At 44.3% G+C, this 19,219-nt stretch overlaps 1 protein-coding gene across 1 annotated transcript in view; it reads right to left on the bottom strand.

Annotated features, from left to right (window-relative positions):
* Positions 1–750: 750 nt before the first annotated feature.
* The window catches only part of gpr132b (G protein-coupled receptor 132b), a gene marked incomplete at both ends in the record, with an annotated part of 20,511 nt that continues 2,042 nt past the window's right edge, over positions 751–19,219 (bottom strand). The window contains 4 exons of the mRNA XM_080790701.1: positions 751–1,074; positions 1,978–2,212; positions 3,695–3,966; positions 6,348–6,485. Coding sequence (XP_080646827.1) covers positions 751–1,074; positions 1,978–2,212; positions 3,695–3,966; positions 6,348–6,485 — 969 coding nt within the window. The remainder of the gene's footprint in view (positions 1,075–1,977; positions 2,213–3,694; positions 3,967–6,347; positions 6,486–19,219) is intronic.

Raw genomic sequence — 19,219 nt, 5'->3', positions numbered from 1 at the left:
TACACACACACACACACACACACACACACACACACACACACACACACACAGACGAGAAACAACTTGCCTGTGGTAAAAAGTACCGCAGCCTATGTACAGTAAGTTTGGTCTTAGTTTCCATGGTCGCAGCTGCAGAACGCGGGAGTCTATCCCCGTTTTCGACGCGCTATAGACCCCTGGGGTCGCTGAGGTGGAGCGCCTACACCTACCATCAGCTCCTAGTACTTATACCGCACGACTTGCTGCACCCAAGCGGTGGCTCCGGGTAGGATCGAACACCAGCACCTTGCACCGACAAAAAAAGGTGAGCGCTCCACCGACTTGAGCTATACAACCGGATGCCAATTTCATAGCATAATAGATAAAACATCAGACTTAATGAACGTCAGCGCTACCGTTTGCCCCGAAAATGTCGGTCCTCCTTTGGATTGTGCTCCAACGTAGGTAGCATTATTATTAGCGACGCCATTAGCATTAGCAGCAGATCCTGGCGTTGTTTGACATTTCCGTACAGACCACAGAGTTATAACCTAGAGACTGGACGACTATTAATTTCAATGGAAGTCTGCTCGGTGGCGTTTTTTTTTAAAGCACCCGGAAGACTGCCGGAAAAGTACCATTATAACTCTACGGTTGGCTCGAGCTGGAAGTCGAGAGCGGCTCTCGACTCCGAGACCACTTTGACACACGTCGTTTTTGCGTCGTCACGACGACGTCACCGAGCGTCCGTATATATACGTCCACCTCCCGTCACGAACGACGACCCGCAGTTCCAGCGTCGGCCAGCAGGGCATAGGCGGCTTCCACGTCGGCCAGCCGCTCTGGCGGGGGGCGGGGCCTGGTGGTGGTGGTGGGCGGGGCCGAGGGGGGGGAGGGGAAGGAGGAGGAAGCGGCGGCGGCGGCCGGGTGGCCCGGCAGCACGGCGGCCAGGCCTCGGGTCAGCTCCTTGCGGATGTTGTCGCTGGACAGGACGTAGAGGAGGGGGTTGATGGCGCTGTTGAAGGTGGACAGGCCCAGGGAGATGGTGTAGGCCGTGTAGATCCTCTTCTCCAGGTGGCACGCATCATCCTGCAGCTGGGACGGGATGGGACGGAACGGGACGAGGGGCAGCGGTTATTATACTTGTGCAAGCGGCGCGCGCAAGTAGGAGGAGGGGGGTTGGCGCTATAGGGCATTAAAGGGCCACTTCACCCCTTTTTGCAACCAGATCCAATTTCAATGATGTTCGGGAGACAAGAAACACTTTCCTGGGGGTTTTTACGTGGGTGATATGTGTTTTTAGATATTTTAGTATTTCAAAGTATGTCCATAGGCTCCATGATGTCATGGATACTGGGGTCACTTCCTTCCTGGACTACAGTTCCCATAATGCTTTGGTCCACTGCTCCTCCTTGTGGATATGGGGGAGGGCTGTCTTATACTGAGACAACATGCAGTCCATGAAATATAAGTGAGCCCTGCAGTGTCCATGACATCATGGAGCCCATGGACACTTTTAAATACTAAAATATCTCAAAAACGGTGCCGGAGATTAGAGCTGTAAACAGACGGATGGACGGACACAAAGACGGACGGACGGACACACACACACACACACACACACACACACACACACACACACACACACACACACACACACACTCACACACGGACGGAGTGCAAACATATCTCTCCCCCCGTTTCCAGACCTAAGCGGAAAACGGTTTTGCGCCGCGTTTCCGGGTTTTTTTAGAGAGCTGGTGGATGGAAAAAAAGCTCCACTTCCGCCAAAACTTGGCGGAAGGAGAGCGCTTCCGGGGAAAGCTGGCCGTCGCGCAAGTCGTCCGCGGAAGTGGAGCTTTTTTTCCCCATCCACCAGCTGTCTAAAAAAACAGTTTTTCCGGCTGTCACGTGCGCAGCTCTTTTGATAGTGTGGCAGTATACCCTCCCCTATACATGCCTTCGGCCCTGGTGGAGACAATAAAGTATAGTAAAAACCTGTGGGAAGTGGAAGAGCAGGGCTCTCAGCAGCAGCACCAGGTGGTAGGGCCCGAAGCACACCAGGAAGAGCAGCACCACGCCCACGGCCAGCGAGCGGACCCGGGCCTTCTGGCGGGCGCTCAGCCCCCCGCTGGCCCGCACGCTGCCCAGGATGGCCCGGTTGGTCCCGATGAGCAGCGCCAGCGGCGCCACGAAGCCCACGGCGAAGCGGGCGTAGTTGAAGCCCGTCACCCTGATGCGGGCGGGGAGGGTATATATTAGGCATTAAGCAACTATAGTCGACCTTGACCTTGGCTTTTTTTTTTTTTTTTTTGCCTTAAGATTTGGTAGATTTTTAGTTATAGTCAACAAAGTACACAGTTTTTAAATGTACAGATATTAATTTCAAAAAGAAAAAAAATCATATATATATATATAATTTTTTTTAGGTAGTTAAACAACTAGTCGACTAGTAAACTAGGCAACTAGTCAACTAGTAAAAATTACTAGAAGTGAATGCCTTTATAGTGGAGGAATGGACGCAGTGTTAATTTTGACAGCAAAGGAGCTCTATTTTCGTCCATGCTAAACCCCTTATACCTAAACTTCTTTGACTTTTTTTTACTATTTTGTTCTTCAAAATAGTAAAAAAAAAAAAAGGCTAAGTAGTTTAGGGATAGGGGGTTTAGCTATGAGCTTGTAGATCTGCTATTTTTTTCAATAGCTAAAAGTATAACAAAATGCGTAAAGCACCAAAAGGCGGTTCCCGTCCTGAATGGGTTTAACCCTTAAGAGTAGAGACGGCACCGGGTTTCTCCTCCCATCCACTTGCATTAAGTTGCTTAAACGCTCATGAACAGAGTGCATTCTGGGATGGATTGGGCCCAAACACATGAACGCGCTGCCGTTTGACTATCATTGCACGCGTTCATGTGCGTTCACGTATGAAACAGCGTTCACGTGTCATCATGTGCGCGCGCGCAATGATAGTCAACGGACCAGCGCGTTCATGTGTTTGGGCCCGCGCTGCAATACCGAATTCGGCCACTATGTCTATTTCGCCTCAGGGTTTCCTCCGGTTGCCATCTCTTTTTTTTTAAATATATTTTTTATCCCATGATTTTGTAACCCATTTTTCACCCCTGTGCCAATCATCTACTGTGATCCTGGGCTCTACACACCCTCCGCCAACCTGGGGAGAGCAACGGACTTAACTCATGCTCCCTTCATGCCTGCCGGTTGCCATCTCTATTCATATGCTATAAGGTTTAACCCTGCAAGACCCGGATATATTTCTAAAAAAAGAGATTTCAACCTTACTACTACTTGTACTACTAGGACTTTTTAGAGGAAATTATGTAAAAGGAAAAAAAAATACATTTGGGGGATATTTTTCATAATAATAAATAAAACATGTTCTACACATTCTAATGATCACAAAAATACATTATATTACAGGCATTTTACGTACTTTTATCCTGGTTAAAGGTCAAAGGTCATATGTTCAAAATTGTTCAAAAAGATTTTGAAGTTGTGTGAATTTCTGCCTCTGTGGGGGGGGGGGGGGTATTTGTATGCAAATATCACGACCAATGGGCTGCAATGAACATCAATGATGATGTTTATAGGTGAAAAAATAACAGGAAAAAAATAAAATATATCAATTAATTAATTAATTAATTAATTAATTAAAACATAAATTGTTGTTTTATTTTGTGCGCCATAATAATAATACCTGGCGGTGCTCTGGTCGGGCTCGAAGCACCTCCTGTGGCCCTCCTCGCCGGCGCCCAGCTCGCCGCCCTCCCGCATGCCGAAGACGGGCAGGTGGCCCAGCGCCACCACCGCCACGATGGAGGCCGCCACGCCGGCCGCCACGCGGCGCCGCCGCAGGCCCCGCCCCCGCGACTCCACGGCGTAGACCACGGCCACGTAGCGGTCGGCCGACACGCAGCACAGCAGGAAGATGCTGACGTACATGTTGTTGAAGAAGATGTAGCCGCACACCTGCGCGCGCGCGCGAGGAGGAGGACGAGAGTGCAGTGTTCATTATGTTGTGTCTGTAGCAGGGTTATAATGAATTGCATTTTTATAACGCTTTTTCCTTATAACGCTCAAAGCACTTCACAATGGTTCATTCTTTCATTCATACACTGGGAGGTGAAGTGTCGTCGCCAGCGTCCTCACTTCCCACATTCACACACCAACGGTGGCGAGCTCACACCGACCGACTCATTGGAGGCAATGTAGGGTGCAGCGTCTTGCCCAAGGACACTTAGACATGTGGACAGGAGGAGCCGGGATTCAAACCGCCGACCCAGGGATCATTTGACGACCTGCTCTATACCTCCTGAGCCACAGCCGCCCTATAACAGTTGTTCATTATGTCTGTAGGAGGAGAGGTGTGACACGCGGCACAGCAGGAAGATGCTGACATACTTGCACATGTTGCTGAAGAAGATGTAGCCGCACACCTGATGAGCGTTAAACATAATCACCACAAACATCTTAGACTCAGAGCATACATGGGCAACTGGCCATGGGCCACAATATAAGCCACATGCGCCCACCTTCACTTAATGTGGCTATCAGCTTAATATCAGAACGCTGATATATTATTGATTTCAGCTGTTACAATTCGAGTATAGAGAAAAAAGGATCCCGCACAGCTGTCTTCACTTAGAATTAGATTTAGTTTTGGTCGTTCAGACCTTCATCAGGCATGATGAAGGTTACAATTCCAAACATGCAAACATGACCCGCTTCAATTATTTCAGTCTAAATAAATAGCTTAGTGCGTAGTATTGAGTATAAGTAAATGTTATCATCATTTTTAATCCAATGTAGGCCTATTTGTATTTAGTTCATAACGTTAATGTAACTATAATTGAAGGCATTTCATTTATTAGCAAAAATAGCTGATCTAATATTAGAAAAAATAGCTGATCTACAAGCTCAAAAGGCCTCGCAATGCGACGTGTTTTGAGCTTGTAGATCGGCTATTTTTGCGAAGGCAGTAATATGCAATGTGGCTCTCTGGAGTGAGTGTGGGACTATAGTGGTCCTCTCCATCGTCAAAGTTGCCACCCCTGTCTCAGAGAACACCTGAGGGAACGTTAAACAAATCACCACACACATATCTCACACCTGCAGGAGCACACGATACCACAAACACCTCAAAGTACAACTACCAGAATGTAATACAGGTAAAGTAATGAGTCACTCGTTTATTGAGTCAGTCAATAAACAAGAAATGATCACCCAGTGATATCTGTCATGCAGGTGAAAGAAGCGCTGGTTTCTTTATTTAGTAACGAACGCTCCTCTCAACCGGCCGGGCTCAATCATAACATATACGTTACGTAACATTGGGTGTCTCTAAAGATTTCTGTTGCTTTCCTGTTACCCGTTTCCTGGTCATGTGACCTGAGTAACCAATACATGACAGCAGCGTGTGTGGCAAGTTAACACCCCGAGTGGCATAAAACGGAGTTCTCCGTCATATCAAATAGTAACGCTCAGGAGTCAGGGCGGAGATTATTAAAAGGACGGAGATGTATTGATATCAAAACCGATCGCATCGCTCCACAGGCACATTGTTGAGCAACATTCGATGACATTTCCGCTTGGGACGTCATCGGAAATGTTCCACCCCATTTTAGCGGATGAGACCGAAAATCTTAAAACGTGAAGAGCTGTTGATCTAAATCATTCCGTCCAATTCTAAGCAAAGATTGTGTTTTTGACGGCCCATCGCGCGCGGTCCCGTCGCTATAGTCGCGTTAGAATTAATCATACCTCCCGTTGTTGTCGATGATCGCCTCGGGGGTGTTTTGGCTACATCTAGCTACTTCGGCTACATCCGGGATAGCGCCTGGTGCGTCGCTGAATGTGCTCCGTTGCTGTAAATCGCTGGGCGCTCTGATTTAATGGTCCTAAATACCCCCCGGGCGTTCGCGGTGTTAACCCATTCTGGGTGGGAACCCCTTTTGGTATTTTAAGCATTATACTTTAGCTATTGAAAAATAGCAGATCTACAACAAGCTCATATCTTGTAGGTCTGCTATTTTTGAAAAATCGTGAAAATGTAGTGCAAATCTTTGAGTATTATTCTTTCAGAGCGAACGTTTTTAACTCAAATGCTTTGCTTCTGGGTGGAGGAGGGTCCCTGGAACAACATCTTTTCAGATGGGGGTCGGCGGCCAATTTCATATAATTATGGGGCTATCCTTGACATGAAAATGTTTGAGAACCTGCACTGACATAGAAACAATTGTTTTGTAAGAATCGTTCCCAGGTCAAAATGGGTTAATAGGCCACGCAAGTCGGAGTCTTCACCGGTCTTCACCGGCCACGCATGGCGGACTATTGGTACTCGGTATACACACCTTGCAGGCGGCAGAGCTCCAGGGCCACCAGTGTCCTCGGCTGACGTAGTAGGCCCAGAGGGGCAGCGTACACAGGTACATGAGGTCACACACCGACAGGCACCACAGGTACACACCAAGCACGTTGTGGCTCCTCACCTATAGGACACAAATAGACAAGATCTATAGATCCACATCCAGATCCAGATTGAAACACCTTAAGATTTTGCGTGTCTTAAGTACCAGGTCTTATTACCTATAACTTGAGTAAACTAAAGACCTGGAGGCGTGATCAATGCCATTTGGGCTATTCTGAGTGGCCAAAGAGCATTGATCACGCCTCCAGGTCTTTAGTTTACTCAAGTTAGGTATTAAGACCTGGTACTTAAGACACGCAAAATACAGCCCCTTTAACACTTAACCCGCTAGCATTTATTGAAAAATTAGGATCTAATTCACACCAGCATTTTTCCCAGTTGAGCTCTTATTTTGAAAAGTAATTTTTCTATGGAATTCATTGGAATGCACGTCGTTGCTAATGAAATGTATTTAAAATATTGCTTTGATGCTCATGTTTTTTTTTTTGGTAATACTTTTTATCCCACAATTTATACTGGAGAAATAAAAGGATCCCGCAAGGTCTGCGACTGCAAAAAGGCCCAACTATAGGGAAATCAGATGAATCTTTTGTTCACAAATGGGGAAAAATCCTGAACAAATGCTCCCTGGACCTCATGTTGCTAACTATCGAAAAAGCAGCTTCGTTAGCAAGTGAGTTTAAAACTGAAATCCAGGCTCTGGAAGAGAGTCTTAAAACAAACCCCTGGAGTCGACTTTGAAACCATTGACAAGTCCATAAAATAAGTTGTGAAGCAATACAAAGACTTTTTGCAAAGACGCAAGATTAAGAAATACAAAGTGACACTGAAGACTATCTAAACAACGAAGTCTACGACTGGCAAACAGAAGAAAGCCGACCCTGCACCCTCTGAGCCAACACACGGCACACAGTCCTCCCTGCCTACTGGTGCGCAATTACGCACTAGCGCTCCGGCACCCAGTCAGGGTTTCCGACCGCCTGCAGGAGTGTCTTCCTATACCAGAGAGGCTCCATCAACAGAGGGAATTCGTCCAGAGACAGCGACTTCACTTTTGATAGTGATTCTGCCCAGCCTGCTCCTTTTTTAGAAACACGCAGGAGGAACAACAGAGAAAAAAGAAAAAATGCAGGAGGGGAAAGAGGACGCGGTCAGCAACGACAAACCCGGCCTTGGACCCGCAGCTCCACAAGGACACGGTAATCAACATCTCTTCAAAAGAACTGTCCAATGATCAATTGTCCCTCCTCTCCAAGGGCTTATCGTTTGTTCCCACTACGAGTGGTGTCAATGCATTTGGTTTAAAAGTGGACTTGTTTAAATGTTTCAGACAGATTCAGTTAAAACACTTCTTTTCCAACAACACAGACCGGAGTGCTACTGCTACTGCTAGTGCTATACCTGCCTCCACCTCTTTCAGACAAAAAAGCACGTTTTGTCCAAACACACCCAATGCCTCTATCAACACGTTTTGTAGATTGGTTGAACAATATCATGAAAGAGATTAATCAGCCTTTTCATGTTGAAAGAAATCTAACGGACAATGAAAAGACGGCATTGAATGAACTCATTAATGACAAAAACATAGTGATTTTTTTGATTGATTGATTATTTTATTAGACAATATATCATATGCAGAAAAACAGTACATGGTACAGTCAAAAAAGCACATTTTATCCAAAAGGATGGCACCGAAAAAAGTCCTTGCGGTCTTGTTTCCATTCGGGTCCCAATGCATTCATAATACAGTGTTGATAGTAATCGAGGATACCTCACAACACATGAAAGTTATTTGCAGGTGTACCAACAAATCTAAATAAATCTAAATACCAAATAAATAAATAAATCGGGGTTGGGCAGTCATCTTCTCTCCTTTTGACCAGCTGATATTGATAGGTAATTTTTCAGACCGGTTTTAAAGGAAGCCAGTGATTTGTTTGTTTTGAGGGAAGGGGGCAGGGCATTCCACACCTGAGTGGCAGTGCTGTGGAAAGTGAATTTACCCATTTTTGTTCTATATGTGGGTGGCACCAGATCATTATTTATACTCCCTCTGGTGTTGTGGCTGTGAGAGTTGCTCACCTTTGTGAGGTAATCGGTTAAGTAAATGGGGACTGAGGGCACAGAGGGCAGGGTTGAATTTACTATTTTGAAGGTCAACCCCATTAAACCTGCAGATAAGGGAGGTGGCATTTGCATTCAGGATAAAGATAAATATGAAGCTGAGATTATGTCTCAATTGTCAAAAACGACTGTCTACAAGAAAATGAAAAGTGATCCCACTAGTTCGTTGCAACAAGAACTCAGTGTTTTTTTAGAGGATGCCAAAAATAATGGCTGGATCACTAAATCTGAACATGGCTTCCTATATTGTCAGCACCCAGTCCGCCCGGTGATGTATACACTGCCTAAAATACATAAATCACTTATTGATCCCCCGGGCCGTCCTATTGTTGCCCAAACTAATTATTTGTTGGCTCCTCTATCTGAATTTGTTGACTACTTCATCAAACCCTATGTACATTCTTTACCAGCATACATTCGAGACTCTACTGATTTTATTAACAATATTTATGGTATCACTGATTTGCCGGATGATGTTATTTTGGTTACTTTTGATGTTGCCAGACTCTACACAAACATATACCCCATGACGGTGGTGTTGAGGCTTTAGGCTATTATCTCAATAACCGTGACGCTACTGTTAATCCGCCTAATTAATAACTTCATCATTGAACTTACAAAATGGGTAATGAAAAATAATTACTTCAAGTTCAACGGCGATTTTTATTTACAGGTGTCTGGTACTAGCATGGGTTCCATTTGTGCGCCCAACTATGCAAATGTATATGTTAGGCATACCATATTCTGAATGACCAAAAAGAGGACACATGCGCGCGTGCACATCGTGCATGTGTCGTGCATGCGCGGTTCTGTTTGAATTAAATTCAGATGTCAAAATAATATATAACAAAATAGTTGCTCCTAAATTTGATCAAAATTGCTCTATATTAGTTATGTATTTATTTAAAGCAGTGGCTCTCAAAGGTGTGATCCAAGGACCCTCATGGTTCCTTGAGGGGGTTCCAAATGGACCCATTATAGGTCTGTAACTCTGAGAGTGTACTAGTACAAATGGAACCAAATGGACCCTTTATAACTTTTAACTCTGATACTGTACAAATGGAATCAAATGGGACTCTTATGGGTCCATTTGGTTTTACTCTCAGAGTTATGGGGGTCCTTGAAATTAAAAATGTTGAGAACCTGCATCTCTTGTAAAAAGAGAGACCAGCCTATTCTCCAAACCATCATATCGTATGCTTTGCTAGGTTGTACAAAATAATATTGGGTCAATTTAATTAGCAGGACTCGCCTCGCGCACAGCTGCCTTGTCTGTGTTGTTGACATGACATGGGCTTGCAGGACAGAACTTTTATTTGTGACAGACACATAGTTCCTTTGTAAACAATACAATCTGCTTCTCATTGGTCAGTCACAAAGCTAAGAAAACAGTAGCCTATATACTTTTTCTGCATGTCAATGATGAGATAGTTCTTTGGTATTTCAAGCTTTCCTCACAGAGCAGACAACACAACAGTCTATCAAGGTACTCTGTCAATTTAGCAGACGAGCTCTCACCCCGTAGAGCTGTTTTGTGCTTATAGTTTCGATATGGGCTCGTATAGCTGGCACCTTTATTTGCCACAGATACATACGTTCCTGCTTTGCACACAGTGCATTCTGCTTCAGATTTGTCACGGCCAGGACGAAAACACGGATACTTTTTCCGCAAATCATCTGTGAAGTTACATTTTCGTTTCGGCATCTTTCGCTTTCTCTCTCTCTCTCTGTGCACACACACACTGTCTGTGACTGCATGCATGCGCTCGCCTCCAGTTAGTTTGTTTAGATCTGCGCATGCACTCCGCCTCTCAGAGTGCTTTGTTCGGGCGCGTTCGGAAATATCGCACCAGAGCACACTCGCCTATTAGTTTGCATTGCACAGTGCGCTCAGTACGTGCGCTATTTCCGAACGTGCCCCAACCATGAACGTGCATTGTAAATTCACGCTACCCTCAAAAGTTAAAACCCCGGACATTTGCAGGATTTTACAAAACCCCCCCGGACAGCCTACAAAAAAAGAGGACTTGTCCGGGCAAAAGAGGACGTATGGTAAGCCTAGTATATGTTATGAAGAAAAGTATGTTTTTAACCCAGAACGAAATGCACATTTGCACAAAATTTTAAAATGGTATAGGTATATAGATGACGTTTTTTGCCTATATCAAGGAACCAGTGATGAACTTAACGAGTTTCACCTACTTTTGAACAGCTTTAATAGCAACCTACAATTCACTTGTGAATACAGCTCGGAAAAAGGTTTCGTTTCTTGACATGTGGGTCGTCAAAGACAACACCACACTTATTACCACCCTGTATAGGAAAGACACTGACAAGAACACCCTCTTAATGGCTAACAGTTTCCATCCTACTCCTCTAAAAAGAGGGCTTCCTAAAAGGCAATTTTACCGACTCAGAAGAGTATGTTCCTCAACTGATGATTTTATTTAAAAAGCGGATGATATGACAGCTAGGTTCCTACAAAGAGGCTACCCGGCTGAGTGGATCCAAAAAGCGTATATGACACGGCATTGAAACAATCTCGGGCAAACCTCCTCAAAAAGAGCGAGAGAAAAGGAAAAAAAGTTTTCGGTCACCTGCATTACCACTTTCTCTCCCCACTCGGGCGTCATGAAGCCTGTTTTTAATAAACACTGGCATGTCCTGACATCCGATCCTGCTCTAGCGCCTATTTTCAAACACAAACCCCTGTTTGTAAACAAGCGAGGGCGCAATTTAAAAGATATGCTTGTTCATGCAGACCAAAGGCATGCGCCTCTACCGGCCAGCCAGACACTGCTAGCCCCTTTACTGCTAGCCCCGCTACCCAACGGCAATTACCGCTGTGGCAGTTGCGCCCAATGCAATAATACACACACAACTTATCATTTTGGCCACCCGCACTCTAGCAAATTGTTTCCCATCAACCAAGTGTCATTACTTGCGCTTCCACTCACGTCATTTACATGCTGCGCTGTCCTTGTGGTCTAGCCTATGTGGGCAAAACCACTAGGAAACTGAAGCTAAGGATAAGCGAGCACAAAAGCTCTATTAGAAGAAATGATAGAGACTACCCAGTGGCGGTACATTTCAATGATCACAAGCATGACATATCTTCTTTACGTTTCTGCGGCATTGAACAAGTTGATCCGCCACACAGAGGTGGCGATCATGATTTGCTGTTAAAGAGACGTGAAGCATCCTGGATCTTCACACTCCAAACATTGGCACCTAGAGGCCTTAACCCATTCTGACCTGAGATCAGATTCATACGAGGTTTCCACTGGACACACACTGGTCTGATTTAACCCATTCTGACCTGAGATCAGATTCTAAAAATGTCACAGTCGTTCTTCGATTTTTCAAAAATAGCAGACCTACAAGCTCGTAGCGCGCCACTCGGTGGCGCGCTATGAGCTTGTAGATCTGCTATTTTTCAATAGCTAAAGCATAACATGATGCTAACACCAAAATGGGTTCCCGGTCAGAATGGGTTAATGATGAACTTTTATTAAATGTCATGCTGTGATCTTTGATTTTATCCTTTAGTTTGCTCCATATAGTTTTTAACTCATTGTATTGTTGATGATTTGATTTTGTACCTGGTTTTAAACCTCTTGTAAACTGTTCCCTTTTCTCTTTCACAGGGAAGGTTTTTCATGAAGTTTCAACCTGCAATATGTTTCTTGTTCATGATTTTTGTATACTGTATTTAACAATATTAATAAATAATATATTTGTATACTGTCATGATTCATTTGGATTATTATGATTTTTTCTTATTACTTTGCATGGGTGTATTGAGTTTTTTATATGACTTTTTTGTTCTCATTTAACCACATGAGTACCTGTCACCTTAAGTTGAGTGATGTCATGTCATTTCGTTTGTTCTGATAGGCTTACCTTTAGGCCAGACAGCCTACAAAAAGGATGCTTTCTCATTTGTGTTCATAAAGATAGCCTGATGAAGGCCGCATAGGCCGAAACGTTGCTATTTCCCTGTAAATAAATGGTGTGCGGTTGTTTTTTCCTTGTTCATCCCACAATTTTGCAACCCATTTTTTGTCAATTATCTAATGCAATCCTGGACGCTACACTTCCTCTGCCAACCTGGGAGGGCAGTGGACTGACCTCATGCTTCCTTCTATGCATGAGGAGTCCAAGCTGCTTCTTTTCACCTGACAGGGGGAGTTTCCCCTGCCGGAGGTACATACAGAAAACTAATGGTTCTAATTCTATAATGGTTCTTTAAAAGGCTGCATGGTTCTTTGAAGAACTAAAGAACTAAAGAAGTACTAAAGAACCAACCATTTTATTTAGGTTCTTCAGATCCTCATATGGTTCTTGGGGATTTTAAAAGGTTCTTTAAAAGGTCCTGACCACCCGCTTTTTTTACGTGTTTGGCAGTGGCCAGTGAAGAGAAGACACTGACAGAACTTCACAGAAGTTAACATTAACAACTTAATTCTTCACCATTCTACGTGAAGAGAGTGGAAGTGAGGTGAGGTTATTTTCTACTTATAACATTTTAGTCCACAGCCATGGAGAACTTGCAGTAGCTTTTGTACTATATGTTTGGTTGTGACAGAGGCAGAAGAGGAGAGAAGAGACGCCGGGAGGCATACTATGCATGGTCCGACGGAGCATTGGTTCGACATGCGTCCGCACCTCGGACTAGCGCCTGCTCCCGTGCTTGCCGTTATGGTTAGGTTAGGGTTTGAGGTGGGTTGTCGTTTTTCGGACCAATGACTAGTCGGACCAAACACATGCACTCGAGACGCCATTATGTGATGTTAGTTTTTGCAGCTAAGCTAACATTAACTTGAGGTAACAAGTGTTAGCTAAAAGCTAAGAAGTCTTATAGAATATTACATTTGTGAACAAGTTTATAATGTAATTTCTGTAAAGTTGTTTAAGGCAATGTGGCCTAGTGTTATGGAGGATGGGTGTATTTAAAACAGCGCCAAAGCATTCCATGATGAAAAGCCTCCCTTTACACAGAGATGAGCCCTGTATTTCCTTACAGAAATTGTGTTTGTGTGAATGGGTTTTCTGACAGTATTCTATTGTAAATGAAGGCTGGCAGTGTGAAGGCAAAGTTAAACAATTATCGTGTGAAAGGGCTGACCCAAAAATTCCAATATTCGGTTTTCCCTCGGCTCATCCGGTGCGGGCCACCTCGGTCCCATTGGTGCATGAGGTTTGAGGCCAAACATTTATTTTTCAAGAGGGTTGACAGAGTCACAAATAAACATTTAATTTGTCAGACTCTAGCAAAGACAAATCAGCTTCGGCAGTGTTGGGATTGGCAGACCTCAAGTCTCATGAAAGATGATGCACAACCAGCAGTCAGTGAGTTGTTCCTTCAGTTCATTTTAAGAACTTGGAGGTTCCCGTTGGTGTTGATGAGAAGCTCTGGAAGAGTAAACGTATTGTTTTGAACATTGTCAAGTATGCGTCTGGGGATTTCTTCATTCTTGATCTTATGCACGGAGAGCAGATACCACTGTTTGTACCCTAATTCTGCATATTAGGGCAAATTGGATTCTTGTTGAGAACCTTTTTTCAACAGTGGAATTTAAAAGCCATCTTCATTCATACCACATCAGAGAGACAGACGAGCTGTTGGTGGTCAAGCCTGGAGATGAGGTGGACTATCATGCTTTGTATGCATACAATTTGGAGGGTCAAGACCTCATTACAGTGACCCATCACCCTTTCAAGCGGGTTGAACATTAAGTATGGTAAGAATGGTACATCGTGGAAAAAGGTTTTTCCCCAGTGTGGATAAGGTGGTGTCTCTTCAGATTAGCTAAATGCCTGAAACTCTTGTCACACCGTTTACAAATGAAAGGTTTATCCCCAGTGTGGATAAGGTCGTGTCTATTCAGATTACCTAGATCACTGAAACTCTTGTTACACTGTTTACAAACGAAAGGTTTTTCCCCAGTGTGGATACGCTGGTGTGACTTCAGAGAAGATAAAGTAGTGAAGCCCTTCTCGCACTGTTTGCAAATAAAAGGTTTTTCCCCTCTGTGGATAAGCTGGTGTCTCTTCAGATGACCTAACTGACTGAAACGCTTGTCACACTGTTTACAGTTGAATGGTTTTTCTCCGGTGTGGATACGCTGGTGTTTCTTCAGATCAGATAAATGACAAAAACTCTTGTTACACTGTTTACAAATGAAAGGTTTTTCCCCAGTGTGGATACGCAGGTGTGTCTTCAGATTACCTATATGACTGAAACTCTTGTCACACTGTTTACAAACGAAAGGTTTTTCCCCAGTGTGGATATGCTGGTGTGTCTTCAGATAGGCTAACACTCTGAAACTCTTGTTACACTGTTTACAAACGAAAGGTTTTTCCCCAGTGTGGAAAAACTGGTGTGTCTTCAGATTAGCTAACAGACTGAAACTCTTGTCACACTGTTTACAAACGAAAGGTTTTTCACCAGTGTGGATAAACTGGTGTGTCTTCAGATTAGCTAACTGACTGAAACTCTTCTCACACTGTTTACAAATGAAAGGTTTTTCCCCAGTGTGGATAAACTGGTGTGTCTTCAGATTAGCTAACAGACTGAAACTCTTGTCACACTGTTTACAAACGAAAGGTTTTTCCCCAGTGTGGATAAGATGGTGTGTCTTTAGATTAGCTAACACATTGAAACTCTTGTCACACTGTTTACAAACAAAGGGTTTTTCCCCTGTGTGGATAAACTGGTGTCTCTTCAGATTAGCTAACTGACTGAAACTCTTGTCACACTGTTTACAAATGAAAGGTTTTTCCCCTGTGTGGCTAAACTGGTGTGTCTTCAGATGATGTAACAAACTGAAACGCTTGTCACACTGTTTACAGTGGAATGTTTTTTCTCCGGTGTGGAAGCGCTCGTGAGTCTTCAGTTCACTTAATCGACTGAAACTCTTATCACACACTATACAGGCGTGGGGTTTCTTTCCTGTGTAAGATGGCTGTCGTGTCTTTACTTCTCCTGGTTGAGTTAACGTCTCGGTAAACTGCTGATGGTTGTAGGATCTAGATGTGTCTTCTTTCTTCTGGCTGGTTGTAGAGCCGTTGATTGGCTGACAGGCTGCTGAGATGATCTGTCCATTCCTCGACATTTGGTCGTTGTGGCTCTTCTTCACGTATGGACACTCGGAACAGACAACCTGAGTCTGGGAGGAGTCAGCACCTTCCAGGATGCTTGGGTCATTATCAAAGCGTTTGCTACACATGGATTGTGATGGCATGCAATATAGTTACGTTATCCTTGGAAGATCCGTCCGATGTTGACCTCGTGTCTCGTGTCTCTCGGCTAGGACCAGCTGCAGTGGTGTCGAACTTAAACCGGGATGTTTAACAGATGTAATTGGAATAGTGGTCTTAGTGAAGCTATAAGGTTTCTGAGTTGCCAGACACCTCGGAGCGTACGGTACAATGGGGTCTGGGTTGTAAGGCCAGATACCTTAGTTCGTATGTGTTGATGTGTTCTTGATCTTGATACTCGGGTCTTGTGTTTGGAGTCTGGATAGTAGAATCCTGAACAGGTCCGTGTCCTGTGTCTTGCTTGATTTATATGCTCGAACTAGTGCTGGTTGTTTAGGCTAGGACCCACTGCAGTGGCGTCCGATCCGAACTTAAACCGGGATGTTTAACTATCTGGGCTATCTGGGTTAGTCACCTTGGTTCGTATGTGTTGAGGTGTTCTTGATCTTGGATTTTGTGTCTTGAGTGTGGTGTCTTGAGCCTTGTCCTATGTGCTGTATCCTGTATCCTGGGTCTTGTAGATCCTGAGGATTTCCGCATGCGTGGCTTGGTATCTGAAGTTTGGAAGCTTTTTATGCTGTGCAAGTCTAGTGTCACGATGATGTCACCATTGTGTATATCCATCTTTGGGGTTTCTACATTAATCTGATGTCAGCGCTGGATATCGCAGTTGTCTCCATATATGGGACTATAGGTTATCGCCATATATGGAGCTCTAAGTAAAAAGCCTTCGCAACGGCCACCCCCAGATTTCCCATGGGAATCTATCTGTACCATCTCAAGAAGGCTTAACCAGGTTACGTCGGCACTTCTGGCCACCCCATTAGAAGCGTACCTGGCCCTTGGGGCCACGCCATCGAAGGCGTACCTGGCTCTTCAGGCCACCCCGTTAAGAGCGTGCCTGGCCCTTCGGACAACCTCATTGAAAACGTATCGCCAGACCTTCACCGACTCCTATTTGAATTATTCCAGTCCCGGTAGACCTTCTCCTTGAGGTCGGTCAGCTTGTACTTCAAACTAACGATTGTTAGCACCCACTGCAATGTGACAAAACATGTAACACCACCCACAGGGAGTGCAGTGCCCGGTATCGAGTCCGTCGGATACACCGTTGTCCAGAATCAGCATAGAAGGCCCTGATCACCCCTATATCTCCATATATGGAGCTGACCTGTTCTGACATCACATGATGTTCTGACATCTGCAGCAACTGAGAATGACAGATTAATTAAGAGCTGAACATGATATAAATGCACAGAGTGTGTGTACGTGTACGTACGTGTGTACGTACGACTGTAATACACTTAACTTGTGAACTGTTCGCCCCACCGACTTCAAATTTGACACACGCATTCCAGACCACCACAGGGAGTGCAATTCCCGGTGTCAAGGCTGTCGGATCGCCGGTTGTCCGGAACCAGCACAAAAGCCACTGCCCAGGCTCTGGACATCTCCATATCTCCATCTCCGTATATGGAGATGTCACTTCAGTGAATAATCACGGAATAATCACGTTAAACCACACCCTCTCGTGTAATATTGCTTAATTCACTCTCGCTTCCTCCCCAATAGAGGGTATGCATGTGACATCATCATCAAATGCAGGAATGCCTATATACTGAGTGGCAAAAAAACTACTATCTGGCCTTGACAACCCATACATCCAAACATAAAAGTCCTATCTGATTGCATTAATCAACGTTAAACAATGTTAAACTCACTTTGCATGTTGCTTTGCCACTCGATGTGCCATTCACTTTAAGCATGTGCATAACCTCTATATCATAGCGGGGGAGGAGGCGTGCAGTGAGTCCACGTTGCCTCGAAGCCTCTTCCACTGAGTCATTTAGTTTACGTACCAGCCAGAGGGTATCGCTCATTTGTCGTGGTCCCGACGCCAGAAAATCAACACTTTATTTTCTTCTTTCTAATGATTTGATCGGCCCCAAAATATTGTGTTCATAGTCATGATTTGTCACGATCCGAGTTGGCTTTGTCCGCGGCCTAACCGTCTTTAAATAAATACTTAAAGAAAATCCTATATGGGAGAAATGCATTGCATTTCATTTCCTGGGCCACTCGTCATTCTGAAAGGGGGAGGGACTGCGACGCTCTGTTAGAGCCACACTTTGGTTGAACCTGGCTGTAACCTATACTGCAGTCTGTATAGCCAACCATAACTGTTACTGCTGTCATGTTGTAATTATTATGCAATTTGTTAGTTTTCTAAGTTTATTATTTTCTTAATATATATTTGAGTGAAAGGTATATTTATGGGTTGAAGTTCCGTCATTTCCGGTGCTATGCCCATATATGGTTTGCGTCGTCGATGGTTCACAATCATTGTTCCACTTCCGTTCCGTAGAGATGCCGGGCGGTTTGTTTACAGCGTGTCGCTGACCAACAGGTTCGCGTGTTTAGAGTTGTAACCGCTACATCACGACATATTGACATTGTGTGGTTTAAATGTCTTATTCATGGAATGACTTGTATTTCAGCGTCGCTGTGTTTATGGGCACTTCAGAGGGCAAAGACGTCCTTTCATTTCCTTCGGCTTACGCAGCAGCGCCAGTGAGGTGCGTTTGTGTTTCCTTTCTGCATTTGTTATTGTTTCTTATATGATAATGTTTCGGTATCGTTTGGTTCTAATCTGAATGTTCGTTTTATGCTTTATTTTACAACAGTTTGACGTTGTGGATTGATTGTGTGACAGACAATAAATCTACCAGTGATAAAAGAACTACCTTGCCTCGTTCTGAGTCCGTTGGGAGTGACAATAACTTTATTGTAACATATTCTGAATGACCAGTGTTGGGACCGTTATTTTTAAAAAGTAACTAGTTACAGTTACTAGTTACATCATTTCAAAAGTAACTTAGTTACTTTACTGTTACTTAAACCAAAAAGTAAAGCGTTACTTCGAAAAGTAACTTTTTTGTTACTTTTCGGCTCGGCTCGCCGGTGCCGGTTCCGGCGAGCCGCCCCGCATCCAAAACACTTGGTGGAGAAAATATGCTATTTCCGTGCTCAGACCCAGGGGCACGGGGACACAGCCAGCCAACCAGGGACACACATAGTTGTCTATAATAGAGTGGTTGCACCACTCAAAAAGAAAAACGGGCTCCCACTTCCAGGCCATTCATTCATGCCTTCAGTTCAGTACAGTGATAATAATACCAATAGCAGGGGGGACTGGTGGTGATGATGCTATGTAGGCCTATCAATACATATTTATAGCAAACAACTAAATACAAGTAGGCTACAACCAACAACATGAGGGTTCCAGTTACACTGCTCCAGTGAATATGTTGTATACTGTGCAGATAGGCTGAGATAGCTCATAGCTGCTCTTATTGGTGGTGGTGGCAATACTAATTTGAGTCTGGATTTATAAACAAAGTAAGACCA

This window comes from Protomyctophum bolini (assembly GCF_963924005.1).
Source record: "Protomyctophum bolini genome assembly, chromosome: 19".
Taxonomy (NCBI): Eukaryota; Metazoa; Chordata; class Actinopteri; order Myctophiformes; family Myctophidae; genus Protomyctophum; species Protomyctophum bolini.
Note: the sequence above shows the minus strand (reverse complement) of the source record. Positions and strands in the feature narration are given on the sequence as shown.